We start from the raw sequence: 25,596 nt of genomic DNA, 5'->3' as shown, positions 1-25,596 counted from the left end.
TCAAGCATGAGGTGAATTTGTGATCCATTATGAGTCACAATCAAACCCTGCTCACTTAACACTGTCTCCATCTCTACATTGGTGAACAAAAAGTGATTTGTCTTCTAGTTGAAAAGTTAAGGCTATTAAAGTTACCTAGTGAAAGTAAGTTCCTCCAGTTTTCACATATCACATCTCTGTAGAGTTTCTTCTCTGAAGGATTTAATAGTGCCCACTCCTCTGGAGTGAATATCACGGCTACATCTTCATAGGTCATGGAGCCCTAAAATATGTGCAATGTGTTCATGGGAGAAAATGTGAACGACAGCAGATTAGCCATTCAGTCTCTACTTTAGGAAGCCTGTGAAGGATTGTCTCATCTGCAAACATGTCTTTGGTGACTTGAAAATCAAATACCTCTTAATCATGCTCTAGAAGTTGGTACATTGATTAGAACACTGGCCTTTGTTTCACGAGGCCCTGAATACAATCGCTGGCATCTCATGTGACAGAGAGATATCCCCCTTATCAGTCTTCCCCTCTATACTTTTGTAATTATGATACATTTCTTAGAAATGAAACATCTCATGGTCCAAGAAGTGGCACAGTAGTAAAGCTTTGGACTCTCAAGCATGAGGTGCCGAGTTCGATCCCCCAGCAGCACATGTGCCAGAGTGATGTCTAGTTCTTTCTTTCTCCTCCTATCTTTCTCATAAATAAATAAAATCTTAAAAACAAAAAATGAAATGAAACATCTCTAGCCACACATAGCTCTTTATAAAATCAACATCATTATGGAAGCATGGGAATTATACTATTTAGAGTGATCATACCACATTAGGCATCTCTGCAGTGTCAGTGTCCAACAAAAAGCTAAAAATGCAAGAATGTTATACAAATAAAATAAGTATTATCATATTCAGGGCAGTGGTGCACCTGGTTAAATGTACATATCACCATGACACAGGACCTAGGTTTGAGGCCTGCTTCCCTCCTGAGTGGGGACACTTCATGATCAGTGAAACAGACCTGCAGGTGTCAAATAAAATGGAAAGAATAAATGGATTTCTGCAGCAGTGGATTCAAACTTCTCATAATGAGCTCAGAAATAACGCTGGTGGCAAACAAAAGAAGAGGAGGACAAGAAGAACTGTTCTCCAGTGATCTACATCCTCCTCAATTTCTCTCTATCATAGGAAGTAAAATATAATTTATAAATACAAAAAGATACTCTGAGGAGGAGGGAGCCATTGTGGAAAGTCTGGCAGTGAAAGGTCTTATGTACCTTAAGATGCACTTGGGTGTTACAACAGTAACCAAAAAACAATCCAAGAAGACTTCCGGAGGCGGAGCTACGAGCAGCAGATCGCTTTCTCTCCTCTCCTCTCCTCTCCCGGATCAACTAGGAATACCAAAGGAGACCACCCGGACCGAAACAAGACAGGACTAGAATGACCACAGAAACCCAGTAAATCACCCGTGAGTACAAACACGCGTGGCTGGTGACAGAGAGGAGAGAGGGGCCTAAGGAGAGATTAAGTGACTGCTAACAGTTCGACAGTTTGTCAGTGGAGACACCACCTCCAGTCTGCTCCACCAACAAGGGGACAGCTGAAGGGAGGAAAGGACTCCCCAGAGACTCACCAAGTACAACTCTGAGTCTCCATTGCTACTACCCTCAGAATCTGGAGCAGCAACAGGGAGGGACACCAGGGCACAGAGATCTAACCGGGAAACTCAGGAGAAGACCTATACCTCGGTGGCATAGCTGAAGGGCTGTGAAAGTCTCTTTGCATAACCACTGGATTATCTCTGCCACACCCTGCTTTATTTCTTGGTCAGGAGTCATTGATTAAGCCAAGAAGCCTATTGATAGTTTAAAAGCCCTCAGGCTACCATAGCCTACAGGGGGAAAAAAAAGGCTTTTACACCACTGAACTCCAACTCAGGGATTGAAAAACCTCTTAACTTATATAAAATGGTTAAAACAACAAGAAAAAATAATGGAGACTCGAACCAGGACAAGAGTCCAACTAAAAGTCCTCCAGAGGGCGAAGCACAAAACAACGAGTTCAACATCCAAACATTAGCTAAGGAAATAATAACAGGAGTGAGTAAAGAATTTGAAAAAATTGTAATCAGAACTGCAGGAACAACAAATGAGAATATGGAAGAAAATTCTAATTATCTCATGGTTATTAGAGAGCTGAAAGCTGAAATTGCTGAGCTAAGAAGGCAACTAGCTGAACAAGCTAAAACAGTATCAGAGCAGGGCAACAAAATAGATGAACTCCAGAAAGCAGTAGAGGGCAGAGAGAATAGAATCAATGAGGCTGAAGACAGAATTAGCAAGATTGAGGATGAATTAGAGACAACTAAAGAAGAAGTAAGAGATCTCAAAAAGAGATTAAGAGATGCTGAAAACAACAACAGAGTCCTATGGGATGACTTCAAAAGAAACAATATACGCATTATTGGCTTACCAGAGGAAGAAAGAGAAGGGGAGGAAGAAAGCGTTCTCCAGGCCATAATAGCTGAAAATTTCTCTAGTCTAGACAACACCAAAGACATAAAGATTCAAGAAGCCCAGAGGGTCCCAAACAGAATTAACCCAGACCTAAAGACACCAAGACATGTCATACTTAGATTGGAAAGGAATAAGGATAAAGAAAGGATCCTCAAGGCTGCAAGAGAAAAACAAAGAGTCACCTACAAAGGAAAACCCATAAGATTAGCAGCAGACTTCTCCATACAAACACTACAGGCCAGAAGAGAATGGCAAGATATCTATCGAGTGCTCAATGAGAAAGGCTTTCAGCCAAGAATACTATATCCTGCTAGACTGTCATTCAGACTAGATGGAAGCATCAAAACCTTCTCAGACAAGCAACAGTTGAAGGAAGCAACCATCACCAAGCCTGCCTTGAAAGAAGTTCTGAAAGGTTTCCTATAAACAACCAGACCACCACAAATAGAACATATATCAAAACACTCTAAAACTCTACAAGAATGGCGTTAAAATATCTTCAATCTTTGATATCAATAAATGTGAATGGCCTGAATTCACCTATTAAAAGACACAGAGTAGGAAGATGGATCAGAAAACACAACCCAACAATATGTTGTCTACAGGAAACTCACCTAACGCAACAAGACAAACACAGACTTAAAGTGAAAGGATGGAAAACTATCATTCAAGCCAATGGCCCACAAAAAAGGGCAGGAACAGCTATTCTCATATCTGACATGATAGACTTTAAAATAGATAAGATTAAAAAAGATAGGAATGGACACTACTTAATGCTCAGAGGATCAGTCAATCAAGAGGACTTAACAATTATTAATATCTATGCACCCAATGAGAAGCCATCTAAATACATCAAACTTCTACTGAAAGAGCTACAGCAATATATTAACAGTAACACAATCATAGTAGGGGACTTCAACACCCCACTATCTCAACTTGACAGATCATCCAGGAAGAAAATCAGTAAAGACATAAGGGAGCTAAATGAAGAGATAGATAACCTAGAACTATTGGACATTTTCAGAGTCATTCAGAGCAAGTTGTGGTATATATACACAATGGAATACTACTCAGCTGTAAAAAATGGTGACTTCACCGTTTTCAGCCCATCTTGGATGGACCTTGAAAAAATCATGTTGAGTGAAATAAGTCAGAAACAGAAGGATGAATATGGGATGATCTCACTCTCAGGCCGAAGTTGAAAAACAAGATTAGAAAAGAAAACACAAGTCGAACCTGAAATGGAATTGGAGTATTACACCAAAGTAAAAGACTGTGGGGTGGGTGGGTGGGTGGGGAGAATACAGGTCCATGAAAAATGATGAAAAAAAAAAAAATTACAATTAAGGGAGTCAGGCAGTAGCGCAGTGGGTTAAGCGCACATGGCACAAAGCGCAAGGACTGTCATAAGGAGGCCCCGGCTCCCCACCTGCAGGGGAGTCACTTCACAGGTGGTGAAGCAGGTCTGCAGGTGTCTATCTTTCTCTCCCCTCCCCCCCCCGTCTTCCTCTCCTCTCCATTTCTCTCTGTCCTATCCAACAACGATGAAGACATCAATAACAACAATAACCACAACAACAATGAAAAACAAGGACAACAAAAGGAAAAAAAAAAAATATTTAAAAATTTTGTGGTCCGGGAGGTGGCACAAGCATGAGGTCCTGAGTTCAATCCCCCGCAGCACATGTACCAGAGTGATGGCTAGTTCTTTCTCTTCTCCTATCTTTCTCGTGAATAAATAAATAAATTCTTTAAAAAAAAAAAAAAAAACAATCCTCAGTACAGTACGTAATAAAATTGCTTGCAATCCCTGAATGTCAGATACCTGTATGATATAACAATAAAGTTTCATATTTGTTAAAAAAAAAAGAGTAATTCTGGTTTATTACCCTTTTGTAGAGTTACTGAATCTTATATCTTAGACAGAAGTTGTGAAGAGCACACATGGGAACTAAGCAGAATTGTGTTAGGTGTGTGATATCCCAGGAGAGACATCATTCTCAGTAGTGTTGTATGCTTTACATTGGGTTGTTCTAGTTCTCCCCCGCCAAGAAAATTAGATTAGTCCTGCTAGTTTCACGGGCCTGCTTGGCCCCGCCCCTAGGAACCCCGAGAGAGTGCCAGAGTTCCAGAGTTTGAGAGTTCCAGAGTTGCAGAGTTAGAGAGTGCTTGGTGCCGCCATGGGGGAAAGAGGCAGCAGAGTTCTGTTTGGTGATTAGTTTGGTTTAGTTTATGATCGTTGTTCCTGAATAAAGAAATACAGCTTCCCTGCCCAGCCGTATGTCTCTGGTCGTCTCTTTTACCCGCCCGTGAAGCTAGCCCGGCCAGCTGGGGCCACCGAATTTTAACAACACAGTAGGAATGCTGGATTAATGTCATTACTTTTATCTGCAAAAATTAAGACATTTTCAACAGTTCTGTGCCACTAGTCAACATAAGAATTGCTGATCCCGAGAGTTGGGCGGTAGCGCAGTGGTTAAACGCACGTGGCGCAAAGCGCAAGGACCAACATAAGGATCCCCATTCGAGCCCCCGGCTCCCCACTTGCAGGGGAGTCACTTCACAGGCTGTGAAGCAGGTCTACAGGAGACTATCCTTTTCTCCCCATCTGTGTCTTCCCCTCCTCTCTCCATTTCTCTCTGTACTATCCAAAAACTACGCTACATCAACAACAATAACTACAAAAACAATAAAAACAAGGAAAATAAAAAGGAAATAAGTAAACAAATACTAAAAGAATAACAAAGAATTGTTGACCCCACATATAATGCTGGGTCGAGAGAGTTGGGTTGTAGCACAGCGGTTTAAGTGCACGTGGTGCAGAGTCAAGGACTGGAGTAAGGATGCCAGTTCAAGCCCCCGGCTCCGCACTTGCAGGGGAATCACTTGACAGGTGGTGAAGCAGGTCTGCAGGTCTCTGTCTTCAACTCCCCTTCCATTTCTCTCTGTCCTATCCAACAACAAAAAGTCAACAACAATTAACAACAACAATCATAAGTACAACGATAAAACAATGGCAAAAAAAAAGAATAAATTTTTTCTAAAAAATCTTTAAAAGAATGCTGGGTAGAAAGAAAAACAAGGCAGGAGTCGGGCTGTAGGGCAGCGGGTTAAGCGCAGGTGGTGCAAAGCACAAGGACCAGCATAAGGATCCCGGTTCGAACCCGGCTCCCCATCTGCAGGGGAGTCACTTCACAGGCGGTGAAGCAGGTCTGCAGGTGTCTATCTTTCTCTGCTCCTCTCTGTCTTCCCCTCCTCTCTCCATTTCTCTCTGTCCTATCCAACAATGACAACAACAATAACTACAACAATAAAACAAGGGCAACAAAGGGAATAAATAAATAAAATTAATATTTTAAAAAAATTTAAAAAAAGAAAGAAAAAGAAGGCAGGGAGTCAAGTGGTGGCACACGTCTTTAAGTGTTCAGTTTGTAGTGTTCAAAGAACCAGTTCAAGCTCCTTGACCCCACCTAGAAGAGGCAATCTTCATGTAATGTGAAGCAGGGCTGCAGTTTTCTCTCTTTCTCTCTCTCTATATCCCCTGCCTCATCCATTTCTCTCTGTCTCAATCATTTATTAAATAAATAAATATTATTTTAAAAATCTACTTTAAAAAAAAGAAAATTCCTTTTAGCTCCATCCAAGATGGGTCAGAGAAGGTGGGCTCACTGTTCTTAATAGCTCTGTAGTATTCAATTGTATACACAATTGTATACACAGCTGTATACACAGCTTTCTCAGCCACTCATCTGTTGTTGGGCCCCTGGGTTGCTTCCAGGTTTACGCTATTATGAATTGTGCTGCTCTGAACATAGGTGTACATGTATCCTTTTAGTTGGGTCTTATGGTGTCCCTGGGGTATATCTCCAAGAGAGGAATTACTGGGTCAGATAGAAGGTCCATGTTTAGCCTTGTGAGAGTTCTCCAGACTGCTCTCCAGAGAGGCTGGACCAATTTACATTCCCACCAGCAGTGCAGAAGGGTTCCTCTGTTCCCACAGCCTCTCCAGCATTTGTTGCTGCTGTCCTTTTTGATGTTTGCCATTCTCACAGGGGTGAGGTGCTATCTCAAAGTTGTCTTTATTTGCATTTCTTTGACAGTCAGTGACCTGGAGCAATTTTTCATGTGCTTGTTAGCCTTTTGGATTTCTTCTGTTGTGAATATTCTGTTCCTATTCTCTGTCCATTTTTGGATGGGGACATTTGCTTTTTTGTTGCTAAGTTTGCTGAGCTCTTTGTATATTTTGGTTATTAGTCTCTTGTGTGATGTATGGCATGTAAAGATCCTCTCCCATTCTGTGAGGGTTCTGTTTGTTTGTGTGATAGTTTCTTTGGCTGTGCAGCTTTTCAATTTGATGTAGTCCCACTGATTTGTTATTATCATTATCTATTTCTTTTTTTATAAAAATATATATATTTATTTATTTATTGTCTAGGGACAGCCAGAAATTGAGAGAGAGGAGGGTATAGAGGAAGAGAGACAGGGAGGCACCTGCAGCTCTGCTTCCCCACTTGTGAAGCTTTCCCCCTGCAGGTGGGGAATGGGGACTCAAACCTGGTTCCCTGCACACTGGAACATGTGCACTCAACCAGGTGTGCAACCACCCAGCTCTTATCACTTTCTATTTCTTTGAATACTGACTCAGTTTCCAGTGTACAGGTCTTACACTTCTTTGGTCAGGTTTATTCCTAGGTATTTTATTAATATTGCTGCAACAGGGAATGGGAGTGAATTCTGTATATCCTCTTCTTTGGGTTGATAGAGACAGAGAGAGACAGAAAGACACGTGAAGCTCTGCTTCACCACTTGTGAAGCTCTCCCCTTGCAGGTGAGGACCAGGGGGCTTGAACCTGGATCCTTGCACATTGTAACATTTGCGCTCAACCAGGTGCGCCATCACCCTTGCTCCTTTTTATGTTTTTCTATGCAGACAATCATATCAACTACAAATAGTGAGAGCTTGACTTCTTCCCTTCCAGTCTGTATTCCTGTGATTCCTTTCTCTCATCTGATTGCTATGGTGAGAACTTCCGATACCCCTCATCTTTCTCAGAAACAAAATAGACCCCTTTGTGAGCCCCCATAGGACCTTGCCCTCAACTTGGTTCATCAACAGTAGAGAATGTTCCATCTTCCAAAGGGAGGCTGGAAAACATATTCTCTCTACCACCTGAGGAAGATGTGTCCTGATATTAGGCTAGCTTGGAACCTTGCTACTCATGACCCAGAATTTGAGCTCAGATCTACAGGGATGTAGAGGTCACATAGGCTCCTAAGATGAATACAGGCCCCAGATCATGTCAAACTGATGGGGTTTACAGTCAACAATATTTATATACCTTTCCCAAGTTTGGGAGCTATTCTCTGTCCTTTCTCCAGCCATGACATCATCTCCCTAGAGAATAACTTGGATCCAGCTGCATATCAGATTTCAGCCTCAGGGGAAAAAAGTATAGCCACAGACCCTATGAAATATAACTAAAATAAACAACTTCACCAATGTGTCCTATAGCAGTAATTCCACAGAACCCCAACCAATTAGGGAAAGAGAGAGGCAGGGTGGGAGTATGGATCAACTTGTCAACACCCATGTTAAGTGGGGATTCCAGAAGGCAGACCTTCCACCTTCTGCATCTCACAATGACCTTGCATGGGAATTGTGTGGAGTTGTATCCCTTTTATCCTATGGTTTTGTCACTGTTTCCTTTTTGTAAATAAAATAACATTTTAAATTTAAAAAAGAGAGAAAAACAAAGCCTCTCAACTTTAGGAAGTATGCATTCTATTGAAGTTTATTTGTGCATGATTCCACTATTCCTGGTGGAACAATGTTATTTATTTATTTTATCTAGTGAGAAGACTAGACAAAAAAAGGAAAGACACCAGAGTAACACCCAGGAAGTTTCCCTTTTCATGTCTATCTGTGTTGTCAGGGCTTGAAACGCAACATCCCGGTATGGCAAAGTTTCACTTTACAAAATGAGTTATGTTATGTCTTGGTATTTAAAAATTATTTCACAGGGTCTTTCTGGTGGCATACCAAGTTGAGACCATAAACGACCACCTTTGAGAACTCAGATGGGTTCAAGACCCATCTCTCCAACAGCTGTAGAGGGAAGTCTCACAATTATATGTGCTTCACCCCCCCATTTCTTTTCTCTATTTATATCTGTACCTATATATAATGTGACATTCAAGAATGATGATGCTAAGTCCCAGTGATAATACTATATAGAAAGTTAATAGTTTTAAGAGTTAGTGGCTAGGGAGATAGCATAGTGGTTATGCAAAATACTTCCATACTTGAGGCTTTCAATCACAATCATCAAGATAAGCCAGAGCTGAGCACTATGCTGGTCTCTCTCATTAAAATAATTTTTAAAAATATTTTATTTTATTTATTTATTCCCTTTTTTGTTGTTTTATTGTTGTAGTTATTATTGTTGTTGTCGTCATTGTTGGATAGAGAAATGGAGAGAGGAGGGTAAGACAGAGAGGGGGAGAGAAAGACAGACACCTGCAGACCTGCTTCACCACCTGTGAAACGACTCCCCTGCAGGTGGGGAGCCGGGGCTCGAACCGGGATCCTTATGCCGGTCCTTGTGCTTTGTGCCAAGTGCGCTTAATCCGCTGCGCTACAGCCTGACTCCCTCATTAAAATAATTTTTAAAAATTAAAATAAGAGAGTCCTGCTACCCCAGAGCTCTGACCCACTACAAAAAGAGGTAGTCAGGTTGGGAGTTTGGCCAGGCCTGTTAATACCCATGTTCACTGGGGAAGTCAGCCCTTCTACCTTTTGGACCCCATAATGACCCTGGGTCCGTACTCCCAGAGGCATAAAGAATATAGGAAATCTATCAGGGGAGGGGATGGGATATGGCATTCTGGTGTTGGAAACTGTATGGAATTTTACCCTTCATATCCTATGGTCTGGTCAGCATTTCCTTTTTTTTTTAAAGATTTTATTTTATTCCTGAGAAAGTTAGGAGAGATAGAAAGAGCCAGACATCACTCTGGTACCTGTGCTGCCCGGGATTGAACCCAGGACCTCATGCTTGAGAGTCTAGTTCCTTAACCACTGTGCCACCTTCCAGACCACAGCAACATCATTTTATAAATAAAAATTAAATAATAAAGGAATGTGAAAATAAATACAAGGGTGGGGAGATAATGTAAAGTTTCTGCCTAAGCTCTCAGGTTACAGGTTCTATTCCCTGACCCAACATTAGCCAGAGATGAGCAGTGCCCTGGCAGAAAGACAGAGACAGAAACAGTAAATTAAACATGTATCAATTAAAATACAAACCCAGTGTCCTTTTGTCTCCCTTTTTTTCTCAGACACTCTCTGCCCCAGTGTCCTATCTCTTTGCAATATGCACATTGATCTTTAAGGAGCTTCTTTTCTCCGTCCCCGAATGGACCTCTGCTCTTTTCAAATCCTCAGGGAGGATGGGCCTCTCGGCCTTCCATTGAGGGCATGCTTCGGTAGCTGTCAACAATACCTTAGTGATGTTGTGAGTCTGTTGCTTGCTAGCTGCTGTCATTAGTCGTAACTGGAGTTCTTTAGGGGTCTCTTGGTTGTTAAAGACTTTCTCCACTGCTGCCAGTAGTTCCTGTAAAGACTTATCTGCTAATCTATCTATTTTTTGGAGTTTTTTCCGGATATCAGGGGCAGCCTGGTTTACAAAGGACATAATTACTGCTGACGTATTCTCTGGAGCTTCTGGATCTAGGGGAGTGAACATTCGATAAGCCTACATAATTCTTTCTAAGAAGGCAGCTGGGGTTTCTGTATTTTCCCATTGCACACTACTAACCTTGGCCAAATTGGTGGGTCAGCATGCAGCCACCCAGAGACCTCTCATTAGTCTGGTGATGGCAAACGCTAGAAGAAGAAGTCTGGTGATGGACTTGAGCTTCTCCTTACCTTCAGGTGAGTTAAAATACCAGGTGATTCTTATCAGAGGGAAACTGGCATCTATCAGGGCTGATTTACGTTGGGGTTCTCATACACCCCGGGCACGAGTTTTCAGGTTTCCAAGATGATCTTTTCTCTTTCTTCCCTGGTAAAAAGAATCTGTAAAAGCTGCTGCCAGTCATCCCAGGTTGGCTGATGGGTAAACACAACAAAATCTAACAGGTCAATGAGTGCTGCTGGTTTTTCTGAAAACTTACAGTTCTGCATTTTCCAATTATAAAGGACACTAGTGAAAAATGGCCAATACTGCATCAATTGTTCACCATTCTCATTCAGGGGTTCTAGGGCTTGGAGGGGCAGGGCCACTGAATCGGGGGGTTCTCTGGGCTGTACAGGCTCTCATATGAGGAGGGCTCCATAAGTCCTGGCCTGCTGCTGGGGGTTCCTGTGGGACTGGGGGAGGTTGAGGTTGGTAGGGAGGAGAGTACTCTAGGAGGTCTTCTTCTATTTCTGTACTCTTTTGAGACTCAACTAAACTGATATTGCTTCCCCTGCCATGAGAAAGTTGTAATCTCTCTAGAGTCTGGTGCTAAAGGTATGGCAAAGAACATGTCAGTTAAGTCTATGGTGGCTAGCCATTTATTGAAGCCTTCCTAATTCTTAGAAATATAACTTCTACATCTGGTAATTGTCCTGGCATCTTTCCTGTTCTTTCACGAACTCTTCTATAGTCCACTGTCATCCTGCATTTAACGTTGGGCTTCTGAACTGGCCATATTGGGCTGTTATAGTTAAAGCTCTGAGTAGGTTCTATAATTCCTTCCTTTAGCATGATCTGAATTGTTTCACTAATCTCTTCCACTCCTTCCTTAATTGGGTACTGATTTCTGAAGCTAGGTTCTGTGCATGGTAACTTAATATCAAGTATATTTACAGTGCCTAGGCCACATGGAATTGCTTTAGCAATTCTCTTCATACATAAAACCTCCAGGTATGTCTTATGTATTTCTCCTATACCTAAAATATTTTCTGGTGCATTACAACATGCACATCTCACTCTAAAATACTTCTCATAACTCTTAACTACTGAATATACTGTGGGTGCCTTAATCTCTCCTTAGGCTGGTCTATGAGCTATGCGCCATGTGTGCTTACATGCTGCACTACCACCCAGCTTCCATTATAGTAGATTTTTGTGAATGCTTTTGTTGAAGAAAAATTAAAATGTTGGAAAGAGATGTCAGTCGAGATTGTGGCCTTTGTCATGGTCCTAATAGGCAGGATATCTCACTAAATGTTTCCATAACCTCTTCCGTTTACATTGGACAGCTAGTATATTGTATCTTGTATTTACTACTGTGTCTTCCATCTAGGGCCATACTGTCCAGTGAAGAGGCTGTGCTGCTAGATTTAAACAGAGTCTCAAGCTATTGCTGTGATTGATCTTCCATTTTCTGGCCTGAAAGACATTCAGGGAATGAAGAAGAGATGGCAGTTTCTTGGGTAAGTGACTTGCCCCACATCAGAGTCTTTCTTCTTCCTCTTGAATAATTTTTCCTTTAAGTGATACATGTTTAATTTACTGTTTCTTTCTTTGCCCATCATATTTCTGTATCTCTGTTTCTTTCTCTCTTTTTCTGCCAGGGCACTGCTCATCCCTGGCTTATGGTTGGTGATTAGAACCTAGAACCTGAGGGCCTCTGGCAGACACTTTATGTTATCTTGCCCTCCCTTGTATTGCTCTTTTCACTTACTCTTTTCTTCTTTTATTATTTAATTTTATTAAGTCTCTTTTGATTTTTAAAAAATATTTATTTTCCCTTTTATTGCCCTTGTTGTTATTTTATTGTTGGTATAATTATTATTGTTGTTGTTGTCATTGTTAGATAAGTCAGAGAGAAGTGGAGTAGGAGGGGAATAAAAAGAGGAGAGAAAGACAGTAAGACAGTCACCTGCACACTTGCTTCACCGCATGTGAAGCAAATCCCCTGTAGGTGGGGAGCCGGGGGCTTGAACCAGGATCCTTATGCCTGTCCTTGCTCTTTGCACCATGTGCACTTAGTCCACTGTGCTACCGCCCAATGCCCTGTTGTTTCATTATTATTTATATAATGGAAGCACAACCATAGGATAAGAGGGGAACAACTCCCCACACTTCCCACCACCAGATCTCCATATTCCATCCCCTACCCTTACGTTGTTCCTTGTGCTTCCACCACGTGCACTTAACCCTCTGTGCTACTCCCTGACTCCCTTCATCCCCTACCCTGATAGCTCTCTTATTTTTTATCCCTCTGGGAGTATGGACCCAGTATCATTTGTGGGGTCTAGAAGGTGGAAGGTCTGGCTTCTGTAATTGCTTCTGCACTGAACATGGGTGTTGACAGGTCAATCCATACTCCCAACCTGTCTCAATATTTACCTAGTGGGGCTGAGCTTTGGGGAAATAGGACTCATTTATTTTACATTTTTTAAATGTATTTTATTTACTTTTTAATTTTTTAAACTTTATTTTTAAATTTTTTAATTGTCTTTATCTATTTATTTGGATAGAGACAGCTAGAAATGGAGAGTGAAAGGTGGGATAGAGAGAAAGAGACACAGACAGACACCTGCAGCACTGCTTCACCACTCGTGAAGCTTTCCCCCTGCAGGTGGGGATCGGAGACTCGAATGGGTCCTTGAGCACTGTACCATGTGCGCTCAACCAGGTGCGCCATGACCCAGCACCTTTACATTTATTTATTTATTTTTCAATATTTATTTATTCCCTCTTGTTGCCCTTGTTTCTTTAAATTTGTTTTAATGGAGGAATGAGAGGAAGAGACACTGACCAGAGTACTGCTCAAATCAGGCTTATAGTGATGCTGGGGAATGAAAGCCTCAAGTATGGAAGTATTGTGCATGATCACTATGCTCTCTGCCCAGCCACTTATTCTTCAAACTCTTACTTTCCAATTAGGGTTATCACTGGGACTCTGTGTCAACATTCTTGAATGTCATGTTAGATATAGATACAGAGATAACTAGATATGAGAAATGGGGGCATGGTGAAGCACATTCAATTGTGAGACTTCCCTCTACAGCTGTTGGAGAGATGGGTCTTGAACCCATCTGGGATCTCTCAGGTGATCATTTGTGGTCTCTACTTGGTATGCCCCCAGAAAGCGCCTGTGAAATAATTTTTGAGTACTAAGATATAACTCGTGTTTGAAAGTGCAACTTTGTCATACCTGGATATTGAGTTTCGAGCCCTGACAACACAGATATGAAAGGGAGGGGAAACTTCATGAGGTCTTTTTTCTCTCTAATCTTCTAAGAAAGACAAGACACTTGCAGACCTTCTTCACCATTTGTGAAGCAACTCTCCTACAGGTGAGGAGCCGGAGGGGGGATCAGACCCAGTTCCTTACGCCGGTCCTTTTGCTTTGCGCCACCTGCACTTAACCCACTGCGCTACCGCCCAACTCCCAAGAGCTATTTTTAATTGCCCTGTGACTAAACATCTTCTTGGTTAAAGAGACTATAAATTTCTTTCTGCACATTTTCTGTGGTTACTTATGTTACCCTACTGAGTTGTGTGAGAACATATATTGCTGATTAGCCCTTTGACATAAAGCATGCAAATATGTTTTCTTAATTTTTTTTACTGTATCCCTTTTGTTGCCCTTGTGTTATTGTTGTAGTTGTTGCTGTCATTGATTTTGGACAGGAGAGAAAAATGGAGAGAAGGGGAGAGAAAGATAGACACCTAAACACCTGCTTTACCACTTATGAAGTGACTCCTCTGCAGGCGGGAAGCCAGGGGCTCAAACTGGAATCATTCAACCTGTCATTACACTTCATGCCCTGTGTGCTTAACCTGCTGTGCTACTTCCCGACTCCCAAGCCCAGCCCCTTTTTACCAGATTTTAAACTTTACTTTTAATTCAAGATTTAAATAAAAAAGTTTTATTTGTTATTGGATAGAGACAAAGAGAAATAGAGAGAAAGGGGAAGATAGGGAGGAAGAGGGACACCTTTAGACCTATTTCACTACCTGTGAAGCGACTCCCCTACAGGTGGAGAGCTGGCGCCTTGAACTGGATCCTAACCAGTTCTTGCACTTTGCAATGTGAGCTTAACCCACTGCACTACGGTCTGACTCCCTGGAGATTATTTTATAATTTTGAGTATTTGTGATTTCTTTCAGTCTGCATTTTTAGTGAAATCTATTGTTAATATCTTATTTTGTGACTTATTAAGTAAAATAATCTGCATCTTGATCATAGAATCAATTACAGTTTTATGCATTAAAATGTCATTAATTAATTGTTCATTATTTTACAGTAATACAGCAGTGAAAATCTCTGAGGGCAAAAAAGTCAGAATGGTAGAAAGTCTCAAGAATGTGAAGTATACAACAAATTATTCACTTATTATAGTAATCTTCAAAGACATGAAAGAATTTACAGTGAAGAGAAACCCTATGAATGTAAACAATGTAGTAAAACATTCAGTTGTTCCAGTAGTCTTTGGGCACATAAAAGAATTCACAGTGGAGAGAAACCCCATAAATGTAAATTGTGTAGTAAAACATAATGTTCTTCCAATAGTCTTCAGACACATGAAAGAATTTACTATGGACAGAAACCCTATGATTGTAAATTGTGTAGTAAAACGTTCAGGCAATCCAGTAATCTTTGGACACATGAAAGGACTCACAGTGGAGAGAAACCCTATAAATGTAAACTATGTAGTAAAACATTCAGTTGTTCAAGTAGCCTTGAGACACATGAAAGAATTTACTGTGGAGAGAAACCCTAAGAATGAAAACAGTGTAGTAAAATATTCAGTGATTCCATTAGTCGTTGGGAACATGAAAGAATTCACAGTGGAGAGAAGCCTTATGACTATAAAATATGTAGTGAAACAGTCTGGCAATCCAGTAATCTTCAGACACATGAAAAAACTCACAGTGGAGAGAAACCCCATGAATGTAAACAATGTAGTAAAACATTCAGTTGTTCCAGTAGTCTTCAGACACATGAAAGAATTCACAGTGCAGAGAAACCTTATGAATGTAAACAATGAAGTAAAGCATTCATGGGATCTAGTTCTCTTCAGTTAAATGATAGAACTCACAGTGGAGAGGAGGAAACCTCATGAATGTAAACAATGTAGTCAAACATTCATTTAAGTCAGTGTTCTTTGGAGACATGAAAAATCTCACAGTGGTGAGAAACCCAGTGAAACTAAATAGCAAAACATTGATTCAAGCCAGTCATCTTTGTCAAAATGAAATAACTCACAATGGAGAGAAATTTGATCAATGCAAGCAGTGTTGAAAACATTCTGTTATTCTGGTCCTCTCCATGGACATGAAAGAATTCACAGTGAAAACAAACCCCAAGAAAGTCATAAAGCTTTCAGATGTTCCACTAATTTTCAAGCACATGAAAATATTCACAATGGAAATCAATATTTTGAGTATAAACTCTACTAAAGATTAGAGAGAGAGATGCAACCTAAGACATGATGCAGAGGCTTGTGGTTTAATATAATAGCTCTCAGGTGAGCCTCTGCACTACATGGGCAAGAGATATGTTCTGTTTTTATTGTCTCTCTATCGCTCCTTCTTGTTCTGTTTTTATTGTCTCTCTATCTCTCCTTCTTGTGTTAATATATAAGTAAATATATCTAGGTAATTGTAGGGAATCACAAGGCCATGTGAAGCCATACCTCTGAATACAGTATAAATATACGGAATGTGAGTAAGTACTTTGATTCTTTATCATAAACTCTAATATTTAAAAAAATCTACTTGGTACTGAGAAATTCCTGATGTCAACAATGCTTAGATGTATTCAAATCAATAACACATTTTTGAAAATATAAAACCCCTGGCATTATAAAAACTATTCTTATTGTGTAGACATTGTAGAATGACTTTACAGACCTAGTAAGGTACTTGTACTGCTGAGACCAGTGAATGTAAAACAGTGGAATAATAATGGATGCTACAATATGTGAATCTTTATTATCTTTTTGCATAAATTGTAACTGTCTAGTTCAAAAGTATATATTTGTTGTAAATTAACTTAAAAAGAGGTATGGGGGTTGGGGCTGCTTGTGACCATATAGAAGAATTCACAGCGGGAGCTGGGAACTGGTTTAATCAATACATGGTTTATTAGGATGAAACAGGTAAAAGGCAAAATAAGCAATTATCATCAAGGGTTTTCCATATGCTAGGTCTGTAAAGTCTAAACATGGTTATCAAAGTTTAGCCCCATAAGATAAACAATTATAAGCTCTTAAAGGTTGCTCATGGATGTAGAGGGGACTAAAAGTTTACCGGCTAGCAGAGTCACACGTGCTCAGTTCCCAGTAGACTTGGCAGTGGATGCCTGGGGCACCTCAGCTTAGAGGTGTCTGACCAGGAAAAATCTCAGCCAAAGAGACCTCAGAGTTCTGACTGCTGTCCTTTTAAGTCTATTCAGCCTACCCACAATGCTTTGCACACCAGCAGTCTGGATTCACCTACAGTCCACCATACACATGTGCAGATCACTGCACACTCTGTCAGGCTTCTGTTGCCAAAGGTGATGTCACCATTGTGTCCTGGCATATAGCGTCATCACACATATTCTCTCTAAATTTCTCTTTGTATACTTTGTATTTAACATACTTTTATTTTATTTGGTAAGCCAGAGAGAAATTGACTGGGAGGTGGTAGTAAGGGAAAGAGAGCCACCTTCAGCACTGCCTCCCAGTCTGAAAGCTTGTGCCCTTCATGTGGAAACTGGGGACTTTTACCCATGTCCTAGTTCATGGTATCTCATTTTGATTATCAAGTTGCAAGTTGTGAAACAGTGCTGCAGATGTCTTGTGCCCTCTACCCCTTTCTCTGTTGATTTTTCTCTATGCTACTAAAGCAAATAAAGACCTTTAAAATTTTACTCCAAACTTATAAATGATTTGATAGGCTAAAAACATCAAATGTTTAGATAAAAACATTAGTTGCAAGGAAACCAAAAGCAAAAATAAATGAATACAGTTACATCAAATTGAAAAGGTTATATTCAACAAAGGTAGGCTACCATAACAGATACTTCCTACAGAGTCTGAGCAGAATTTTTGTACTACATCAGAGAGTATTGATAATCCAAATACATAAAGAATTCATCAATTAAAAAATTAAACTGGGGGAGTCGGGCGGTAGTGCAGCGGGTTAAGTGCACATGGCACAAAGCTCAAGTACCAGTGGAAGGATCCCAGTTCGAGCCCCCAGCTCCCCACCTGCAGGGGAGTCGCTTCACAGGCAGTGAAGCAGGTCTGCAGGTGTCTGTCTTTCTCTCCCCCTCTCTGTCTTCCCCTCCATAAGACCAACCTTCAATCTCTAGGATACAGTCAGTGTGTATGTGTGTGTGTGGGTGGGTGTGCAGCACTTCAGGAGCTGAGGGGGGTCAGTGTCCCTATTACTTAGAGAGGAGTCTCCTGAGCTCAAGGAGGAAGGACACACAGACATCTCCACCTCTGACTAGTGAATCTTTGGAGGAACTTGAGGATGGGAGCTCTTCTGGTGAGTGGCTGTGGAATGAGAATTGATCCCAGGCAGATAACCAGGACAGGATCTGGGGCAGGAACTTGGCTCTGTCCTTGCACAGGACTGAAGCCCCTCTTCCCTGGAGGGACTTTGACCATCTGCTGAGGATCCCACCTCTGGTCAAGAAGGACATTCCTGGGGGAGATGGGCAGCAGCACAGCAGGTTAAAGCACGTGGTGCAAAGCGCAAGGAAAGCATAAGGATCCCAGTTTGAGCACCTGGATCCCTACCTGCAGGGGAGTCTCTTCTCAGGCAGTGAAGCAGGTCAGCAGGAGTCTTTCTCTTTCCTCTCTGTCTGCCCTCCTCTCTCTATTTCTCTATGTCCTATCCAGCAATGATGACATCAATAACATCAACAATAATAACTACAACAATAAAGCAACAAGGGCAACAAAAGGGAATAAATAAATAAATAATTATTTTAAAAAAGGATATTCCTCTCTTCCACCTCTGTTGGGTTGTGTGGTGGGGGAGAGAGGAGACCAGGAACTCGTGGCGGAGTGGAAACACAAATCTTTATTCACACAGGTGCCCCAGAGTTGTGTGTGAGCACAGAGGCTTAGGCCACATGGAGCTAGCAAAATGGCTGCCTCCCACTATGCCCACCAGCCCTTCTCCAGGTCTTCTCGGGTCGGGACATGGAAGAGAAAAGGGGACAAAACCGGAACAGCAGCTGGATGTATAGGGTTTATAGCCACAAGTGGCAAGTCCAGACAGGATTGGCTAGGAAAGGGGGTGGAGAGAGGCAAAAGGCATGCTGTCTAGGTGGAAGCATCCTTAGCAACTGTGCGATGGTTTTAACTGAATTTGCAATATCCTGAGGGGATAACGTGGTGGGGCTCTTTCAGGCAAAACAATGATTATGTAAGCAGAGCAAGGGTGCTGGCTTTAAGGCCCAACATCACCCCCTTTCTTTTTATCTAATGGGTATAGTATGATATTGTGATATTGTGAAGGCGTTTTTAAAAGAACTGGAATAAGACAAAGAGAAATAAATAAGAGTAGCAAGGGACAACATGAGACTGAAGAGAGGCCCAGTAGGTAGAGAGGGGCTGCCTGATGCGCAGAAAGTGGGCGCTGCCTGTTAGGTGGAGGAATGCAGGCCTGATAGGCTGAGGGGCGAGAGGGATGATCTGGCATTGCAGAGTCTCAGGACTTTTACAGTCAGTCCTTGACAATGTCAGCAGTGTAAAGGGAGTGTCCAAAGGTGTACCAGCAAGTCTGATAGAAGTGTCAGTCCAATGCCAATGACCACGGGAAGAAATGCTGCACGTCTATCTCAATGGGGGAGGACAGCCACTGGAACTTTGCTTCTCTGTAGTGAGTGAGCTGAAATGGCCAAAATGTGACAGTTGAAGCAGAGGCAGGAAGGGCAGATAGTGATGGGCGAGAGAAAGGCAGTAAGAAAGTTCTGTCCTTGGCCTCTGTGAATCAGGTTCTTCAAATTGTGTCAGGTCACATCATGGGTTTCAGGGGGGTGCCACTGTAGTTGTGCCATCTAGTGGGTGACGTCAGAGTGTTCAGGGGTTCAGATGGTTTTCTGGGGATTTCTGTGAAGGAAACACACACAATTTTGCTTCCCATGGATAGCAGGCCATCTGGTTCTAATTTTTATAAATATTAAAGGAGGTTTAATGTAGTTTGTCCCTTACCCAAATGAATATTGGGGGAATATATCCCCCTGTTTTCTTTACTTAATTCGGACTAGGCATTTGGCGGGCCTTTTCAACAACCGTTTGTCTTTGGGGGTTGTAAGGTATGTCTGTGGTATGGGTGATGTTATAAATGGAAAAAGTCTTTAAATTGTTGGCTGACAAAGGCAGGCCATAGTGGCAAAATGGGATACACCAGTTAAGTGTAGAAAAATATGTGAATGTTGTTAATTTACATAAGTTGTATATGGGGGAACTTCTTATATAGTTTAATATCTTACCATATGAGCAGATGCTTCTTCATGTGAAGGCTTTGACAAAGTTGTAGTCAATTACTTGTGAAGACAAAAAAACTTTTAATGAGTTAGAAGTTAACTATAATTGATAACTCAATTATAATTGTTTTAAGTAGCCAAAAAATCAAAAGAGGAAAAAACAATTTTTTGGACTATTTCTGGATGGCTCCAGAAACCATGTCTGCATCCAGCATTTTTTAAAAAAATTTTTTTTATTTAAGAAAGGATTAATTAACAAAACCATAGGGTAGGAGGGGTACAACTCCACACAATTCCCACCACCCAATCTCCATATCCCACCCCCTTTCCCAATAGCTTTTCCATTCTCTCTCCCTCTGGGAGCATTGCATCCAGCATTTTTATATAAATTCATTTAAGTTTCAGAGTACTCTGAGCAAAATGGGTCATACAAAAATTTTTGGTCCTTCAAGTCACTCAAAAATTTTTTTTTAGTTATTCAACTCACTCACAAAACACAACTGGGCAGTCATAGCATAAGATATTCAGAGAAGGGGGGAGAGGGCTCTGTGAACCAGACTTTTCAGATTCCGCCATGTCGTATTATGGGTCCTGAGGTGCGTCCTGCAGCCAGTCCTTTTGCAGTGTTTCTTGTTCCTCAGGGATAGCAGTGCCATCATGCAGGTATTGGTGGACAGGAAGCCAGACAGGTTTTGAGTAATTCTGTGGAAACACACATGCAAAACCCCTCCCCATGGTCAATAGGGGGTCAGGCCCTTTCCAAATTTTATAGAGCGGGTCTTTCCATTTGACCTTAATAGCTGGCAGGGTAGATAAAGATTGCCCATGGCGGAGGGGTCTCAGAAAAATAATAAAAAAGGAAAATGAAAAAATGATTACCAGGAGTGGGGATTAATCATGTAGGTACCAAGCCTCAGAAATGACCCTGGTGGCAAGGAAGGAAGGAAAGGAGTGAGGGAGCAAAGAAAGTAGGGGAAAAAAGAAAGGAAGGGATAAATATAGGGAGGGGAGGGAAGGAAGAAATGATAGAAAGATAAAGAGAGGGGGAGGAAGAAAAGGAAGGAAAGAAAAAAAGAAGGGGGAAGGAAAAAAGGATGAGAGAGAAGAGAGATGTTGGGTTTCCTCAATTATAGATAACAGCTAGTTAGGTGGCATGTTATGTTTGTCTTACTTCACTTTGTAGACTGTTTAAAATATTCACTGTAGATCCCCCTCCCACATACAGTGTATAAAATCTCTCCACCAGGACCCAGGACTCGAGCAGTTCTCTCAGAACATTATGAGGACTGTTGTTTGTTTCTAATAATTAAATAATGATGAAAAAGATTGTAAAATCATAGGGGTACAATTCCAGACAGTTCCCACCACTAGAGTTCCCTGTCGCATCCCCTCCATTGGAATCTTTCCTATTTGTATTTATTTATTTTTCCCTTTTGTTGCCTTTGTTGTCTTTTTATTGCCATTGTAGTTATTGTTGTTGTTATTGATGTCATCATTGTTGGATAGGACAGACAGAGATGGAGGGAGGAGGGGAAGACAGAGAGAGGGAGAGAAAGATAGACACATGCAGACCTGCTTCACTGCCTATGAAGCAATTCCCCGGCAAGGGGGGAGCCGGGGGCTCGAACTGGGATCCTTTTGCCTGTCATTGCACTTTGCGCCACGTGCACTTAACCCACTGTGCTGGCACCCTGACTCCCGCTTTCCTATTTTTTTTTTATCCCTTTGGGAGTATGGACCAAAGATCTTTATGGGTTCAGAAGGTGGGTGTTCTCGCTTATGCAATTGCTTCTCCACTGGACATGGGTGTTAACAGGTGGAGCCACACCCCTAGCCTCTTTCTGTCTTTCTGTGGTGGGGCAGGGATCTTGGAAAGTGAGGTTCTGGGACACATTTGGTGAGGTCACCTGCCCAGGGAAGTCAGGATGGCCTCATGGTCGCATCTGTAACTTGGTGCTAAAGGTGATAAGATATAAAGCAGGACAGAAATGATTAATAAACAGGAACCCAAAGGTAGAAGTAGAGCAGATGAAATTAGGAAACAGAGGTCACACAGGCTCCTGTGCTAAATATGAAAAGACATGGGTCAGATCAATAGGGTTTCCAGTTAATGGTATTTATATATTTTCCTCATATTTGGAAGCTACTGTCTGCCCTAATCTAGCTTTCTATTCCTATTCTCAGATCTGACACCATCTTCCCAGACAATATTTTTAATTCACCTTCATATTAGCTATTGGGATCAAGCAAAAACTACTAAAGTCATGGACCTCTAGAAACCTGAAATAGACTCCTGGCTACTTCCCCCCAACTCCAAAGACCCCAGTTTCATCTGAGGGCAGTTCCTAGGTTCAGGTTCCTTCTAGGCTTGAATATTGTGTCTGATTCTTTAATAAATTCACCTAAATTTCTAGCTTGTCCATCTATGAAAACCTGGGTTGTTGTTGAGCGCAGGCCATGGAGAAGAGAGAGAGGAGGGTTCCGGAGCAAAGAGGAAACACAAATCTTTATTTGCACTGGCACCTCAGAGTTGGGTGCTAGAGAAGCAGGTTGGGCCACATGGAGACAGCGAAAATGGCCACCTCACATAGTAACCTTTCCTGCGTCTGAACACCGGAGTGGAGCGCTGGCAAGAGAGAGAGATGCAGAAAACGAAGGGCTTATATAGGAGTAGCTTTCACAAGAATGGGAAGGGGGAGGAGTAACCATAGCACTCCAGGATGGGATGATAACTCTCGTGAGAATGGGAGGAGGGAGGAGTAACCAAAGCACTCCAAATATCGCGGGGATATAGACAATGCCCTGAGTGCATAACATGGTGGAACAGGCACTCCCAGAATGTCCCAACTCTCATGGGAACTAGTAGCCTGAGGGGAAAACATGGCAGATGTGAATGCATCTGCACAATTCCCCAGCATCTCCCCCTTTCCTTTTATCTAATGCCCAGGGCAACAGTGTATAAAGTCTGTGAACTACTGTGAACTAGTCAGTGTATAAAGTCTATGAAAAACCAGCATCATGAAGGGAAGAAAGCTGCTGTAAAATTGTCTAAAGTGTCCAAAGGGTATACCAGCAAGTCCGATAAAAGTCTCAGTCCAAAGTAGGTGACTAGGGGGAGAAATGGCAGGGGATGAAATGCTGCATGAGGAAGGTCAGCCTCTGGAATTCTGCTTTTCTGTAGAAAGTGAGCTCAAACTGCCAAAACGTGACAGGTCAAAGCAAAAGCAGGAAAGGCATACAGGCAGTAAAAAGGTTCTGTCCTTGGAGTCTGTGAATCAGGTTCTTCAGATCGCGTCAGGTGACATCTAGGGTTTTGGGGGGGGGGTGCCACTGTAGTCGTGCCATCTAGTGGGTGATGTCAGGGTGTGCAGGGGTCCAGATGTTTTTTTCTGGGATTCCTGTCGAAGAAACACAAGCAATCTGCTTCTCGTGGTTAGCAGGGCATCTGATTTGAATGCTTTATAGAAAAAGAGGTTTGGTGCCTTGACCAACTGAGTATTGGGGGATGTATCTTTCCTATTCATTTATGATTATATTTTATATTATTTGTCATGGTAGTCAGCTGTTATCTGGAAGGTCCTGGGTGATTCATGGGGAAAAAGAACTTATCTTTTAACAAAGACTCTAAGGTGTAGGGAAGTCGGAACTATCTTATCCCTTTTCTTTGTATCTTGCCTTTTGTTGCACTAGTTGTTTTATTGTTGTAATTATATTGTTGTTATTACTGATATTGTGGTCGTTGGATAGAACAGAGAGAAATGGAGAAAGGAGGGGAAAACAGGGGGAGAGAAAGACACCTGTAGACCTACTTCACCGCCCGTGAAGTGATTCCCCTGCAGGTGAGGAGCCGGGGGCTCAAACTGGGATCCTCAAGCCAGTTCTTGCACTTAGCGCCACCTGCGCTAAACGCGCTGTGCCACCGCCTGATTCCCAGGAACTATCTTTTAGCATAAACTCTATGGCCATGCCAATAGCAACCTTGAGGGCACATGTGGCTCCCCACATGTCCCCTGTCTTATATCATGTTTTGATGTTTGTCAGACTTTGTTTTGTGGCAGGGTGGACTGTGCCTGTCTTAGGCTGGGGATCAACCTTCCGTCTTACCCGTCATTTGAACACCTGGTCATTTTTGCCCAGTAGTACCAGGTGCCCTGTCTTAGGTTGACTGGATAGCGCTAGTTTCCTCTTACCCGTCATTGGCTAGCCAGCTCTCTACATGGTGGACGTTCTGATGGAGGGGGGCAAATCCTCCACAGCAACTCAATATTCTGCCATGTCCAGCCTATGATAGTGAGTTTGTATAGGTTGCATCTTTATGGCATCAATATGTTGCCGCAAAAGGCCATGAGCTTGTTAAGAATTATAGGACCATGGTCTGGGAGGTGTCGCAGTGGATAAGGCGTTAGACTCTCAAGTGTGAGGTCCCAAGTTCGATCCCTGGCAGCACATGTACCAGAAAGATATCTGGTTCTTTCTCTTTCCTCCTCTCTTTCTCATTTATAAATAAATTAAAATGTTGAAAAAAAGAATTATAGAACCTATTGTGAGCAGAAGAAGTAAAACAAACTAGGGTCCCACAACTAAGGGTAGACAGGTAAGGAAGGGGGAATGTATCCATTGGTATGAAGAGGTAGGATCATATCTTAAGTCTAAGGGAAGCAGTCAGTGGATGTGATGTCCAGGGGAACAGCCATTTGTCTTTGGGGGTAGTAAAGGATGTCTGTGGCATGGGTGATGTTATAAAGGGAAACATCTTTAAATTGTTGGCTGACAAAGGCATGGCTTATGGTGGCAAGACAAGATACAACAGTTAAGTGTACAAGAATATGTGAATGTTGTTAATTCACATAAGTTGGATATAGAGGAACTTCTTACAGTTTAATACCTTACCATATGAACAGATGATTCCTCATATGAAGGCTTGATAGTTGTAATTACTTACTTGTGAAAAACAATAAAACTTGTAACAAGTTAGAGGTTTACTATAATTGACTTTGGACTATAAGCAGACTCAGGTTACTTAGAGAGTTAACGCATGTTAGTGACAATGGTTTTAACATTTAGAGTACTCTGAGCAGATGGGTCATACAAAAATTTTTGGTCATTCAACACACTCACTCACAAAACACAACTGGCCAGTCAAAACATAAGACATTCAGAGAAGGTGTAGGAGAGAGGGCTCTGTGAGTCAACTTTTGTAGGTTCTGCCATGTCATATTATGGATCCTGGGATGTAGCCTGCATCTAGTCCTCTTGTATTATTTCTAGTTCTTCAGGGATAACAGTGCCATCATGAGGGTATTGTCGGACATGGCGGGCAGGAACCCAGACAGGTTTGAGTAATTATGTGGGAAAATGCATGTAAAACCTCTTCCCATGGTCAATAGAGGGTCAGGCCCTGTCCAAATTTTATCAAGTGGGACTTTCCATTTGACCTTAATAGATGGGAGAGTAGATGGTGTTTGCCAGTGAAGAATAATAGGAGGTAAGTCCGAGTTATTGTAAATATTAAAGAGATTTAACATAGTTAAGGCTTTTGCTAGCTGGATATTGGGGGGGTACATTCCTCCTTTTATCTTTATTTAATTGAGCCTTAAGGGTTTGATGGGCCCTCTCAACAATGGCTTGTCCCTGTGGATTATAGGGAATGCCTGTGG

General features: G+C 41.8%; 2 protein-coding genes across 2 annotated transcripts in view; one reads left to right on the top strand and one right to left on the bottom strand.

Annotated features, from left to right (window-relative positions):
* LOC132542430 (zinc finger protein 709-like) overlaps positions 1 to 25,596 on the bottom strand; it is a 159,282-nt gene that overhangs the window by 121,493 nt on the left and 12,193 nt on the right. The window lies entirely within an intron of this gene.
* The window catches only part of LOC132542404 (zinc finger protein 14-like), a 72,583-nt gene continuing 58,783 nt past the window's right edge, over positions 11,797 to 25,596 (top strand). Inside the window, exon 1 of the mRNA XM_060204975.1 lies at positions 11,797 to 11,927. Within this exon, the coding sequence (XP_060060958.1) occupies positions 11,913 to 11,927 (15 nt within the window). The 5' untranslated portion in view covers positions 11,797 to 11,912. The remainder of the gene's footprint in view (positions 11,928 to 25,596) is intronic.

Source organism: Erinaceus europaeus, chromosome 13 (genome assembly GCF_950295315.1).
Source record: "Erinaceus europaeus chromosome 13, mEriEur2.1, whole genome shotgun sequence".
In the NCBI taxonomy this organism is placed as follows: Eukaryota; Metazoa; Chordata; class Mammalia; order Eulipotyphla; family Erinaceidae; genus Erinaceus; species Erinaceus europaeus.
This window is presented reverse-complemented; position numbering and strand designations above follow the sequence as displayed.